Genomic DNA, 13,069 nt, shown 5'->3' on the forward strand with positions numbered 1-13,069 from the left:
TTTATTTGATCAACAAAACATTAAAAAACAATAATTTATGAAATATTACAATTTAAAATGGTTTATATCTATAGTTTATATATATATATATAAACTATAGATCTAAACCATTTTACATTGTTTGTGTAAATCTGTGTGTGTGTGCTCATTATTTTGAGCAATTAATCAAGTGTCAGTAAAGACTTACACTGAAAAATACACAAAAATATTAAGCAGCACAAGCAGTTTTATATTCAAATTAGTTTTATATTTAATATTAAGCAGTTTTTTAACATTGATAATAAAAAATAACTGTTTTTTGAGTAGCAAGTGTGTGTGTGTGTTAAATATTAAATATAAAACTAATTTAGCTTGTGCTGCTTAATATTTTTGTGTATTTTTCAGTATTCTTTAAAAGACAATGTGCAAGTCTTTACTGACACTTTTGATCAATTCAATGCGCTCTTGCTCAAAATAATTTCTTTAAAAGAATCTTATGCAGACACACACACACACACAGAGAGAGAGAGAGAGAGAGAGAGAGAGAGAGAGAGAGAGAGAGAGAGAGAGAGAGAGAGAGAGAGAGAGATGGTAAAATGACAAAGGATAAAAATAATAATTTAAAGACAAATGGAAGATAATAATGGAAGATAAATGCAAGAAAATCAAGAGCCCATAATAATAGTGAAGGAAACAAAGTGATCAATATGTGTGTATGTATGTTAAAAAGCCAGCTACAATACCGAAGATACACAATTTATACATGCATAAAAACGGTAACGTTCAATATCGATGCTGATAAATGTTACGATTCAACTACCAAGAAAAAAAAAAAAATGAAAATGTGGTTAAATGGAACACAACTAATGATGCCACGACTCAATCCCTCACATCAGCTTGTGATGGCTGCACACATGTAGTAGGTGCATCCAACACATTTTTTTTATTTATATGACGTACCAGCAAGAATTTTGGCCAAAATGCATCTCAGCTGAATAGCTTCACTTCATTCTTTCCACCTCTCTCCAGCGCACCTGCCAGTGTTGCTTCTGCTTTTAATAATAAACCCTGATGTGAGCCAAATGGCAGCATAAAACAGCAGCTTGTGTCCTGGAGGGAAGTCACAAGTTTAAAGACTTTGCAGCCTGGCATTTTTCAAATTAGCAAAGTGGGCTGGGAAGATATGAATATTCACGAGGCGTTATTCCCAGCACGCTCGTCGTTTAAGTTCCCCCATGCGAGCACAAAGCCCAATCATCTGTCACGCCCCCCCCTTAATTCAATCATCAACCCTCATTCAATTATCCAATATAATATGCAAATCAAGCCAACAATGGCCAACAAATGCTAATTACCTACATCAAAATAATTAAATTGGATGGCATCAGCACAGAAGGACTGAACGGCTATAAAAACGGAGGCAGTTTCTTTAATTAAGAGCAAAAATGTTTTAAATTAGAAGCACATAAATTGCGAGGACTCTGACCCCTCCCTTCCCCGTCCCCTGAGGGGACATTAAGACGTCACGGAGGAGGTTTCCACGTGATGCACGCATAACTAAAACCCGACCGAGTGTGGCGTAGTCACACCTGCCATGCAGTCGGCGGCTTCCAGGTAAACGATGCATGCAAACGGTATCAGGGACTCCCACTTCTTCATGCCAGGCTGATCTGTGATCTGTACTGCCAGGTTAGATCAGCTCCCTTCCCCCTCCACCAGGACTGAACAAAGAACGGGCCAACTGCCAGGCGGAGGATAACAATGTCCGTTCCTACTACACAGTGCAGAGCCAACAGAGGTGGCAAAGTCACTGCATTATTCAACAGCCTCCTTTTGTTGCTATTGTGTTGGTTGTTTGTAAGGAGAAAAGTACACCTGCTCTTGATCTAATGACGACCAAACATTATACACACACCTCAGTGACGGAGAGGAAAGGATCTTTTACGGTGCAAAAATAAGCCGTGTGAGACTACATGAAGCACTACTTGCAAATTGCTGTTCATTTAGATACATTTCGTGTTATACAAAGTTTGCTAATTCCGTTAATTCAGTGTTGATTCACATCGTTTCTAGATTGTTGTGCAGAGTGATCTATGCATATTTATTACGGTGGCCGAGAAAGCTCAACGCACTGCAACTGAAGACAACACACGTGCTGCAAATACTCACAATGGCCCTCATTTATCAAAAGTGCGTACACCAAATTTCCAGCGTACACCTGGCGTACACCCAAAACCACGGTGACTTTGAGATTTATCAATATGGACGTTGGCGTACGGCACGCTCAAATCCTACGCCAGCTCAGGAGGTGGTGTACGCACGTTTTGAGTTAGTGCGGAAATGCGCAGAAAAACAATTCCTAACACCACAAAATGCACTGACAAACTAAAAGATATTATATATTATGACCCACTGTAAAACAAAAAAACAACAACATAGTAATTATAAACTTCAGTGTTTATTTTTGTGCAACATGGACTTCAATGTTTAATTTGTGTGACTTTACCAAAGCATTTGATTTGTAAGCATATGTATTCCTTCAGTTGCGAGCCTGTGCGCTTTACCCTGACGTTTCATGGTTAGGCCCGGCAGGTGCGCACCGACTGGGTTCGGTAACGAAAGGCTTTCAATGACCAAAAAATAATTCAGACTGACAAAATAATAAAAAATACATTCTTCTTCTTTTAAATAATAATAATAATACAAATAATAATAATGACATTCTTCTTCTAAATAACAATAAGCGTCATTAATAATACAAATCATACTAATAATAATAAGAATATTACAAATTGTCATGCAATTATTAATGTGAATGAATGGTACTCCACAGCACATCATCATCATCACTATGTACACCCCAATACATGTAACGTGATTCGAAATTGAATGCTAATTCAAAAGACGTGCTGTAAAATATTGCATTGTGATAGGTCATTTCGGCTCCACGTCAGAGAAGTTTCTCTTCTTTGCCGTCTTCCGTGTGTCCATGGCGTAAAATGAGGGCGTGTGGGAAGCGGAGACTTGAATATATAGGGGCGTGTTATTCTAATGACGATCGTTTTCAGCCGCGGGATTTATGAAGGGCAGGTATTGCGTACACCTGGATTTCAAAGGTACGCACAGCTTCATAAATCAGGCGGTGAGAGGAGTGTAAGCATAATCTTACGCCAACATATACGCCCGTTTCTACGCAAGAATGATAAATGAGGGCCAATGCAACCAAACACAGGAACACACTGCAAATACTCACAACGCAACCAAATACAGGATCACACTGCAAATACTCACAGCGTAACCAAATACAGGATCACACTGCAAATACTCACAACGCAACCAAATACAGGATCACACTGCAAATACTCACAACGCAACCAAATACAGAAACACACTGCAAATACTCACAACAATCAAACACAGGAACACACTGCAAATACTCACAACGCAACCAAATACAGAAACACACTGCAAATACTCACAACCAAATACAGAAACACGCTGCAAATACTCACAACGCAACCAAATACAGAAACACACTGCAAATACTCACAACAATCAAACACAGGAACACACTGCAAATACTCACAACGCAACCAAATACAGAAACACACTGCAAATACTCACAACAATCAAACACAGAAACACACTGCAAATACTCACAACGCAACCAAATACAGAAACACACTGCAAATACTCACAACGCAACCAAACACAGAAACACACTGAAAACACTCACTACGCAACCAAACACAGAAACACACTGAAAACACTCACTACGCAACCAAATACAGAAACACACTGCAAATACTCACAACAACCAAACACAGAAAAACACTGCAAATACTCACAACCAAATACAGAAACACACTGCAAATACTCACAACAATCAAACACAGAAACACACTGCAAATACTCACAACGCAACCAAATACAGAAACACACTGCAAATACTCACAACAATCAAATACAGAAACACACTGCAAATACTCACAACCAAATACAGAAACACACTGCAAATACTCACAACAATCAAATACAGAAACACACTGCAAATACTCACAACCAAATACAGAAACACACTGCAAATACTCACAACAATCAAATACAGAAACACGCTGCAAATACTCACAACGCAACCAAATACAGGAATACACTGCAAATACTCACAACGCAACCAAATACAGGATCACACTGCAAATACTCACAACGCAACCAAATACAGAAACACGCTGCAAATAGCACCAACCACTAGTGTTCATTTTGTCACCTATTTTTAATCTTAGTCTTAAGGCCATTGCACACTGAGTCTGAAATTCGCATCCGAAATTTTCGCACGTTAAAAAATAAATACGACCTCACGTTATGTCAATCACGCTTGCACACTGCCTCCGAAACATTTGTCCGTCATAAAAAAAATCGAATCGGGTTCGATTTTCTGCGTTTTTCGCATCCGTAGCAAGCAGTTTGAATGGTGTTTGAATGATGTTTTGACAATTCAGAGCCACCGAATCTCGAATACGAAAAAACGCATACGAAAATTTCAGACTCCGTGTGCAATGGCCTTTAGTCTTGTGCCAAATGTCCTTGTTAGTTTTGGTCATATTTAGTCATTGAACCACAACAGAAATGTTTCAAGTGGACCCAAACAAGTGACGAACCTGGGACATACATGTCTACTCGTCAGTGGTGTTGTCGATGACCTGGAAGGTGAGTTTTTTGTTTATTTAACATCCTGGTCGTATGTGAGTATTTGCAACACGTGTTGTCAAACTGATGAGGTTTATTTTAATTTGCTGGTGTTTTTGTTCAGTTGCAGCGCATTGCAAAATAATTGCAATAATTGCAAAATGCTTCATTGGCTTTTCACTGGGTTTTTTTTGGCCCTGGCACAAAATGACCATCTAACATTAATTTGCTAATCAAATTATCAGCACATAGGAAAGTGTGACCAAGTACTAGTCAGGTAAAATCACAATCATTCCGATTGGATATGAGCAGACTGATATAATAGGAGGGAAAAAGTGTTTCCAATCATAGTGTTCCTGTGTTAGCAATGGTTACATCCAAAGAAAGACATAAAAAGAATGTCTTGCACCAGAAAGAACCATTTACTGGATCATCAAGAACTTCAAGGAGAGAAGTTCAACTGCACTGCGCCTGGACCGTCTCATCCTGCTCAATATTTGAAGCAGGTTGGTGTGAGCGCATCTGCACACACAGTGAGGCCAAGACTTTTGGACAATGGCCTGGTGTCAAGAAGGGCAGCAAATAAGCCACTTCTCTCCAAGAAAAAAAGGACAGACTGAAATTCTGCAGGAAGTACAAGGATTCACTTAAAACCATCCATTCAAAACTATAAAATAGCTACAGTATGTGTGATAAACAGACAAAAGTCTCTGAAAATCTTTCCCCATGCTCTAAAATCTCATTCACGATGCTCGGATAAATAATATGACAGGTTTGGCATCAATGATGCTCGATTTCTTTTTTCTTATGCTTTAATCATTTGCATCGTGACAAATTTAAATATAGGACTCTCTATTTCTATCAGAGGGTAAGTTTATTAATGATTTATGGCTTAAATTTGAGTCTTTTTTCATTACAAAAAGCTATTATAAGGCTTCAAAAGAATTATAACACATAAATTGTAGACTCATATGATACTTTCTTTTTCTTTTCTTTGACATTTTTGGAGCTCAACAGAATACTTATCCATTTTGACATAAATTGCTGCATTGAATTGGATGAGACAAGTTTACGTAAGAATGGATTCATGAATGATTTACACATTTTGAAATTGAAAGTGAACAGTGACTGGGGTTGCATTAAGCCATAGATCTGCTTTTGGGTTCTACAGACAGAAGGTCAAACAGGTTTGAAATATCACAAAGATGAGAAAATGAATTAGATTTTTTACAACTAATCACGTTAATAACATTACTAACAATACATTTTGTACTTTGCAAGGATCTTGGTATGCTGAAATACAATTTTGAACGGAATAAAAAACCTCCTGTAGACCTAAAAATCAAGTGCAAGGACCATCTATTGGAAAAGAGGAAAAAAGAAGCCTGGAAGAAAACGAAGCTGCTGCAACTTTTCACTTTTCACATTAATTACAAAATGTCCCTTGTGAACATTTTATTTATATTTATTGCATTTTATGTTGCAACGGAGTAAAGGTGTGGTTACAGTAACATTTCTGAAATTTCAGTTACATTTTTTGGGGAAAAAAGGTCTATTCTACAATGTCAACAGTGTAGCCACGTAATATATGACACACAGCTCACACAGAAGTCATTTTCAAGAAGCTTTCTGTTGGTCATTGTGGTGAATTCGAGTGGAATTCCTGATTGTGTGGATTCCTATTGAAATGACTGGAATTCCCCAGTGAAATTTCACTAAACAACAGTAAATGTGACTGCACCTTAAAGGGATAGTTCATCCAAAAATGAAAATTTCATTTACTCACCCTCACCGTTCCAAGTGGACGACGCTAAATACAGGTGTAAACGGGGTCTAAAACGTTTTGAGCTTGTCCACTTTCGACCACTTCCAGAGGTAGTTGAAAACACATTTGACCGGATTGCTTTCATAGTGTAAACGCTCATGTGGTCGAATGTGTTTGAACATTTACAAAAGACCTCCTCCTCTCGACCTACTGACCTAATGCGGAAACATTATGGGAATTAGCCAGACGGGATTTAAACTTTGTCGGCTGAAGACCCAAGTTTGGAAAATGTACCAAGCACAATGTTCTCTCACCATTCCTGATTTCTAACACACACTCACAGCGTTCTGCGTGAAACGAAAGCTGCTGCTCTCCATGTTTTTCCGTCATTTTCGGGCACGTTCGCATGGAAATTGCACAAGCTTATTTTGTCCATTAGATCGAAAGATCTGAAAAAGTCCATACATTTACCCTCCCATAGACCTTACCTTTGAAGAAATCAGGACAGAAGTGGTCGAAAGTGGACACAAGAGACGCATTAAAACACCAGGTGTAAACGTGTGTGTCTCCATGTGATCTGATCAACCAAAACGCATCTTAATACCAGGTGTAAACAGGGCCAAACATGCATCAGTATATAATCATAAAACCTTATGGAACAAACCAGCTAGCATGCAGATTTTCTTATGTAACACTAAAGATGAAGGTAATCTCACCTGGTTGTCTGGGTGGTTGACAGTGAAGTAGCCGACGCAGATGATGAGCTCATGAAGCAGCTCTTCAGAGCTCTGTTGAGAACAGTACCACAGCAGAGAACTCACAATGTGTCTGAAGGCCAGAGAAAGACCCTCCGCTCCTAAAACACACTGGAAACAACAGACACGGGTCAGCAGCGGTATCACATCGGGGAATAGCTCTTTCTGCACATTAGAAACGGGAGACATTTAAAATGTCACATTTTAAAGACATTATAGGGATTTTGACACTGTTAATGGAATAGATCACACAAAAATTAAAACTGATTTATCATTTACACACCGTCATGTCATTCCAGAACTGTATGACTTCTGTGGAACATAAAAGATATTTTGGAGAACCATTTTTGTCTGCTATGAAAGTCAGTGGGGTCCAAAACAACATTGGACACTGTTGACTTTGTGTTCTGCAGAAGAAAGTAAGTCATACAGGTTTGGAATCGAAATGAGGGTGCTCACAACACACTCTTTAAACTGGTTGAACTGGTAGGTTGAACTGGTTCTGGAATCAGTAGTCCCACCTTAAGACCCCCCAATTCCCTCAACTAAAGAGATGCTATCTGCCGGTCTAGAGACAGTATTTATTAAACATGTCAACATGACTGAGCGCCTCAGGGTCAGCACTAAAACTACTGACAGTTTCTGCTGGGTAGGAGAGTGTTATGGGATGGAGAGTCTAAACAACCACAAACAACAATACCTGAAAATCCCAGCATATGTAATGGGAGTAAGACGCTGGGTTTGCATCACCACAGACAGTCTGTTTGATTTGCCAGTTTAGCATTCAACCAACTCTGAGAACCGCTGTTGTTAGGATGTAGAACCAAGAATAATTTAAGTTTGAAGGCGATTGAAGCATTAGCTACTATTTTTTATTCAAACAAATAGATGAGGTACAGGGTTATTACCGTCAACTAAAACTATTAAAACATTTTGTTAATTGAAATAAAATATAAATATTAGAATATAAATATTAGATGAAAAACTTAAACTATAAATATTAGATGAAAAACTTAAACTAAGTCGCCCTTTGCAATTAACTGAAAAAAGTTTAAGTTGAAGCACTACTATTATTAAATAGAAATAAATTAGACCAAAAACTAACTAAAATTGAAATAAAAATAAAAACCTAAATAGCAATATATCTAAAAAAAAAAATCAACCACTAATAAAATGACAAAAGCACAAAGAAATTACAACAAATTAAACTAAAATTAACACGAAAACTACAAATCTAAAATAAAAGTTCATTCAAAATATTAAAAAACTATAATAAAACTAAACTGACACTGATGAGTTACTGATCAACATTTAGATTTTTTAATTTTCTGCAATTTTAAAGATTTTTAATACAACTATTGAATATTTTAATAACACTACTGAAAGGCCATCGATTGATTTAAAAATAAAATTGTGATTATATGAGTTTTTGTAGTTAACACATTTAGTCCATTTTAACTACTGTGTAACTACAAGTTTAATTTGTGAGGATGACAGAAGTAGAGTTATTTGTCTCAAACAACACAAATATACTCCATAATTCTCAAACAGAAATAAAAAAGTACCTGTGTTAAACAATCCAACATTAACTTTCCCCTCAAAGAATAAAGCAATATTTTTATTTTTCTGAATTTACAACCCAAAGCCAAAGAAGAAGCACCAGTGAGCCACAGGGTGACCTATTTAATAAGAAAAGACTGGATTACACGATTATCTACAGAGCATACACAATTAAAACCTTAGGCTGAGTTTGATCTAGCATCTCTACTACTAAGGAACCAGATCTGTTTTGTAACAGCTAAACTGGCATGCCAGAAAACACCTCCATGAGTCTTAAGCTCAGGTTGAACTCTCATCCACATCATCTCATGAAATAATGTTAATACATTGTCCAGAAGTGCTTCTGATATGTCCTATTTGGTGTTTAACTAGTTTTTTTTTCTGTGTGGGTATTTCAAAGATAATTGCAAAGTAAAAATTGTAACCTAAGTAAAAAGATAATGATAACAGCGTCACCTGTATAATGAACACATCCATTGACCACTGGATCATGATTTCATTATATTTCCAGGTGCTCATTATTATTATTATTTTATTTTTTAAATAGAGATTAGACTTATAACAGCAGTTTCTAGTGGATTAACTACTTTAGAGCCAAACATAACTAGAAATGTTAGATTTTCCATTATTTTTGTCCAGTCCTGGAAATCAAATTGTTCAAACTCCCTGATATTTCCCAGTTTTTCATGACGAGATTGAACGCCATTAAACTTGAAAAGGTAAATTTACATTAAACAAACCAACACACTAATTTATACAATAAAAAATAGAGACAAACAGCAGAATTTAATTAAATATGTCACATACATTGTATATTACATTATATTAGTCCCCATAGGGACTAATGTGCAGAGACTCAAATATTACTGAATCATTTTAATGATCACTAAATTTTTGTGAAATATCCAAATTAACGAATTTACTAAAATGAATCCAATTTCTCAGCACTACATATGAATCAATGAAGTGTTTCTTGAACCAAACAAATTGATTCATAGACTTTGTATCACTCTACTGCTGTCACCCAACTGAAAAATTATGTTAGTAGCATAACTACTTAGTTAGTTACTCTCTAACACTTACTTTAATTACAAAGAACTAACTGTTATGAATAGTTGGTGCGGTTGTTTCTACAACAACACATTGAAGTAATTCATAGGGTTCTGACCCTCCTTGTTCACGCCTAGGTGTTTACATGATGATTTAGCCTAGCGATACTGTTCTTGTCTCTTTATCATGCCGGCTGAAGTACGACCGGAGCCTGTGCATGTTACGCCACTCACTGTCCGCATTACTCACCCAGAGCTTTCAACATGGCTGGCCCGGGGTCAGAGGTCAGGTGTGTTTACATCCACTGGGTTAACTTTGTTCTGTGAAGAAACACTGATATCCTACCAGTGGCTCTGAGGGCATTGGACCATTAGCTTTGAGGGTTATGTCTTTACGGCCCACATTTGTGTGCGCAGACGTACCAACGCAACCATTAATGAAAGCCCAAGAACTTTTTATTGCTTTACTTTTCAGAACGTCTGTCTGTAGGATGAGGCCACATATCTGCCACTAGCTGAAGGCCGAACTGAAGAAAAAAAACAAGCTGTGCAGCATTACTGTAAGCAGACAGGGTGGCTTGAACTACCAGCAGGATGGCCACCAACAAAAAAGATGTTTGCATCCTTCCGCAGAGCTTTGAATCAAAGAGGCAGGATATCACAGATTGTAAACAGGACCAGAGCAATAAGGTTATCCATCACGAGAAGCGTAGCTACCCAGACGGCTGCGGTACTTTTCAGAAGGTAAACACGGTCTTCTGGACTCTATAAAACACTTGAGCCAGATTCTTATTTCTGAGTGTACTCAGTCGGGCCCTAAAAACCTAGAAATTCGGTGTGCTAACTAATTAAATGAATATCTAACCTAAAATAGTCACTGACACTTTCATTTTTCAACCATATACCATTTGATACATCTATCACATAAAAGCACCACATCGGAAATTAATACCTGGAAGGCTGAGAGGTCCAGCAGGGCGAAGGTGTTGAGGAAGCGCAACCCCTGGAGGGCCACCTGGATGACGACGGAGCTGTAAGGCCCCTGGGGGCCCGTGGGGCCGACAGAGAGAGGCTCAGGGGGAGCGCTGTGGAGCAGTATGCAGTACAGCATGTGAAGGACGCCCACCAGATCAGTGCTCTGCAGGAGGGCTGTCAAACCGGTAGGGTCCTGACGTTTGTTGTCAAAGATACTCAGAGAACTGAGAACGACAATTAAAGGGGAAAGAATTACATTGATTGGTAGTATGCCAATCTGAACATAACCTAAATGAAGGCACACATGAAGACACAGATAGCAACAGACATTCAGAAAATTGTGTAGAAATGTGCTCTTACTCAAATATAAACAAACAAGATCAATCACACATGATGTGGGACAAAAAGACCACTTTGTTCAACAGGTAATACCCGTTAACCAGTGACTGACACTCCAGGAATGAAAAACAAATCAGGGTCAGAAATACTGTTCTGTATACTAATTCTATTAGCAAGGCCAAAGGTGTTCCTCATTGTATCCAATGTATCAGGCCAGTGAAAGAAGGCTCCTCAAGTTTATGCACCTTTCAATCTGAATCACTGGCCTTTCAAACAAAGTAAGCAGAGCACAGGGCTGTTCTAGTGCAGAGGGGAAGTGTGGCAAAAGGTGGCCAAAGGTGTGGTCTGAATGTAACAGAACCTGATGTGGTGCTGGTTACTTGCTTAAGCCACAAAAACCGAAGACCCGGGATGTAGGAAGTGTGAGATGTCTGGTCCCTGCGGCTTCTAGATTTACTCGCCAGACCAGAGCCTGTCCGTTCTGATATAAATAACGAAGGCAAGCCCCATCTGTGAAGCATGCCTATGGGGCAAATAGGACTAACTGGTAACATTTGGCCCTGCCCGAGCCAGGAATGAACACTAAGACACAGTGTGTCTGCGGCCAAATATATGAGGAGAGATAGGAAAGACTTAACACTTCTGAGCCTGGGATCAGGGACTGGAGATCAGAGAGAAAGAAACAAAGTGTGAGGTGAAGTAAAATAGAGATACAGGAGAAGGAAAAAAAAAAGGATATAAAAGGATGAAGAAAAAATTCTACAATTAATGTGTAGAGTGGTGGATATAATGTGATGGACAGAACAAATGTATAGAATGTATACCAAGATAGACTGATAAACAGATGCATTAAATGCATAAAGCATGATCCTATAGATGTATAAAATGAACATATAGAAATGTACGGAGACAGGTAGAAGGAGTTGGACAGATAAAGAAAAATGCATAGAATGTGATGGACAATGTGAGCTATATAATGGATAGAGAGTGATGGACAAATAATGCTTTGAATGTACTGAGAGACGGATAGATGATTTCAAATGTATATAATGTACAGAGAGACTGCTATAATGTGGTGGACAGATTCATAAAATAAATGAATAGAATGTATTAGAGAGTTGAACAGATGTATACAATGAATGTATAGAATGACCAGAGAGACTGATCGAATTTTATGTACAGATTCATAGAATGAATGTGAAGAGCATTGAAGAAAAGATTAATACATGAATACATAAATATGAAATAACGTAGTTGAGAAATGTAGAATAAATGTGTAGAATACACTGACAGATGGACAGAATGTGTTAGACAAATATATAGAATCAATGTGCAGAATGTACAGAGAAAGAGAAAAGGGGCAGATGTTTACAATTAACATGTAGAATGTATAGATAATGACAGAATGTGGTGGACACATGTATAGAGTTAATGTATAGAAAGAATAGAGATGTATTGGACAGATGTTGAAAATGTATGTAAAAAATTAATGTGTTAGAAAGAATGAATATATAGAATGTATAGAGATGGATAGAATGTGGTGAACAGATGTATAGAACGTATATAGAATGTATAGAGAGATACTCAGGAAATGAAATGTACAGAAATTAAAAGAATGCGACCAACATAGAATAAATGCAAAGAATGAAGGTGTTGATGGAAGGTAATTGACAGATAAGCAGAATGAATATCTAGAATGTAGGGAGAGATAGACGTAGAGGCAAGGTAAGGACAAGATCTATAAATGTGACAAACCACAGACTGATCAAGTGGATCTTGGGGAAGTTGAGCCTCTAAGCAATGAAGCTGACCGTCATCTCATACACCAATGAACATACTGGAGCGCTCCACACAGCAACAGTAGAGCCAAAGTAGAGGGAAGTCTTGGAACTTGGACAACCATCTGTCAGCCAAAAGCACTGGCTCCACAACTATGCAAACTCACCTTACTCTCTGGCTAT

The 13,069-nt window shown here is 37.8% G+C and overlaps 1 protein-coding gene across 5 annotated transcripts in view; it reads right to left on the reverse strand.

Moving 5' to 3' along the window:
* Positions 1-13,069, reverse strand: part of scaper (S-phase cyclin A-associated protein in the ER) — a 109,225-nt gene that overhangs the window by 10,254 nt on the left and 85,902 nt on the right. For all 5 annotated transcript variants that reach the window (XM_056264978.1, XM_056264976.1, XM_056264979.1 and 2 more), the window contains 2 exons: positions 10,747-10,993; positions 7,147-7,296 (listed from right to left, as the gene is read on the reverse strand). In XM_056264978.1, coding sequence (XP_056120953.1) covers positions 7,147-7,296; positions 10,747-10,993 — 397 coding nt within the window. The remainder of the gene's footprint in view (positions 1-7,146; positions 7,297-10,746; positions 10,994-13,069) is intronic.

Source organism: Rhinichthys klamathensis, unplaced genomic scaffold (genome assembly GCF_029890125.1).
Source record: "Rhinichthys klamathensis goyatoka isolate OS25496 unplaced genomic scaffold, OSU_Roscu_1.1 h1tg000228l_1, whole genome shotgun sequence".
NCBI lineage: Eukaryota > Metazoa > Chordata > Actinopteri > Cypriniformes > Leuciscidae > Rhinichthys > Rhinichthys klamathensis.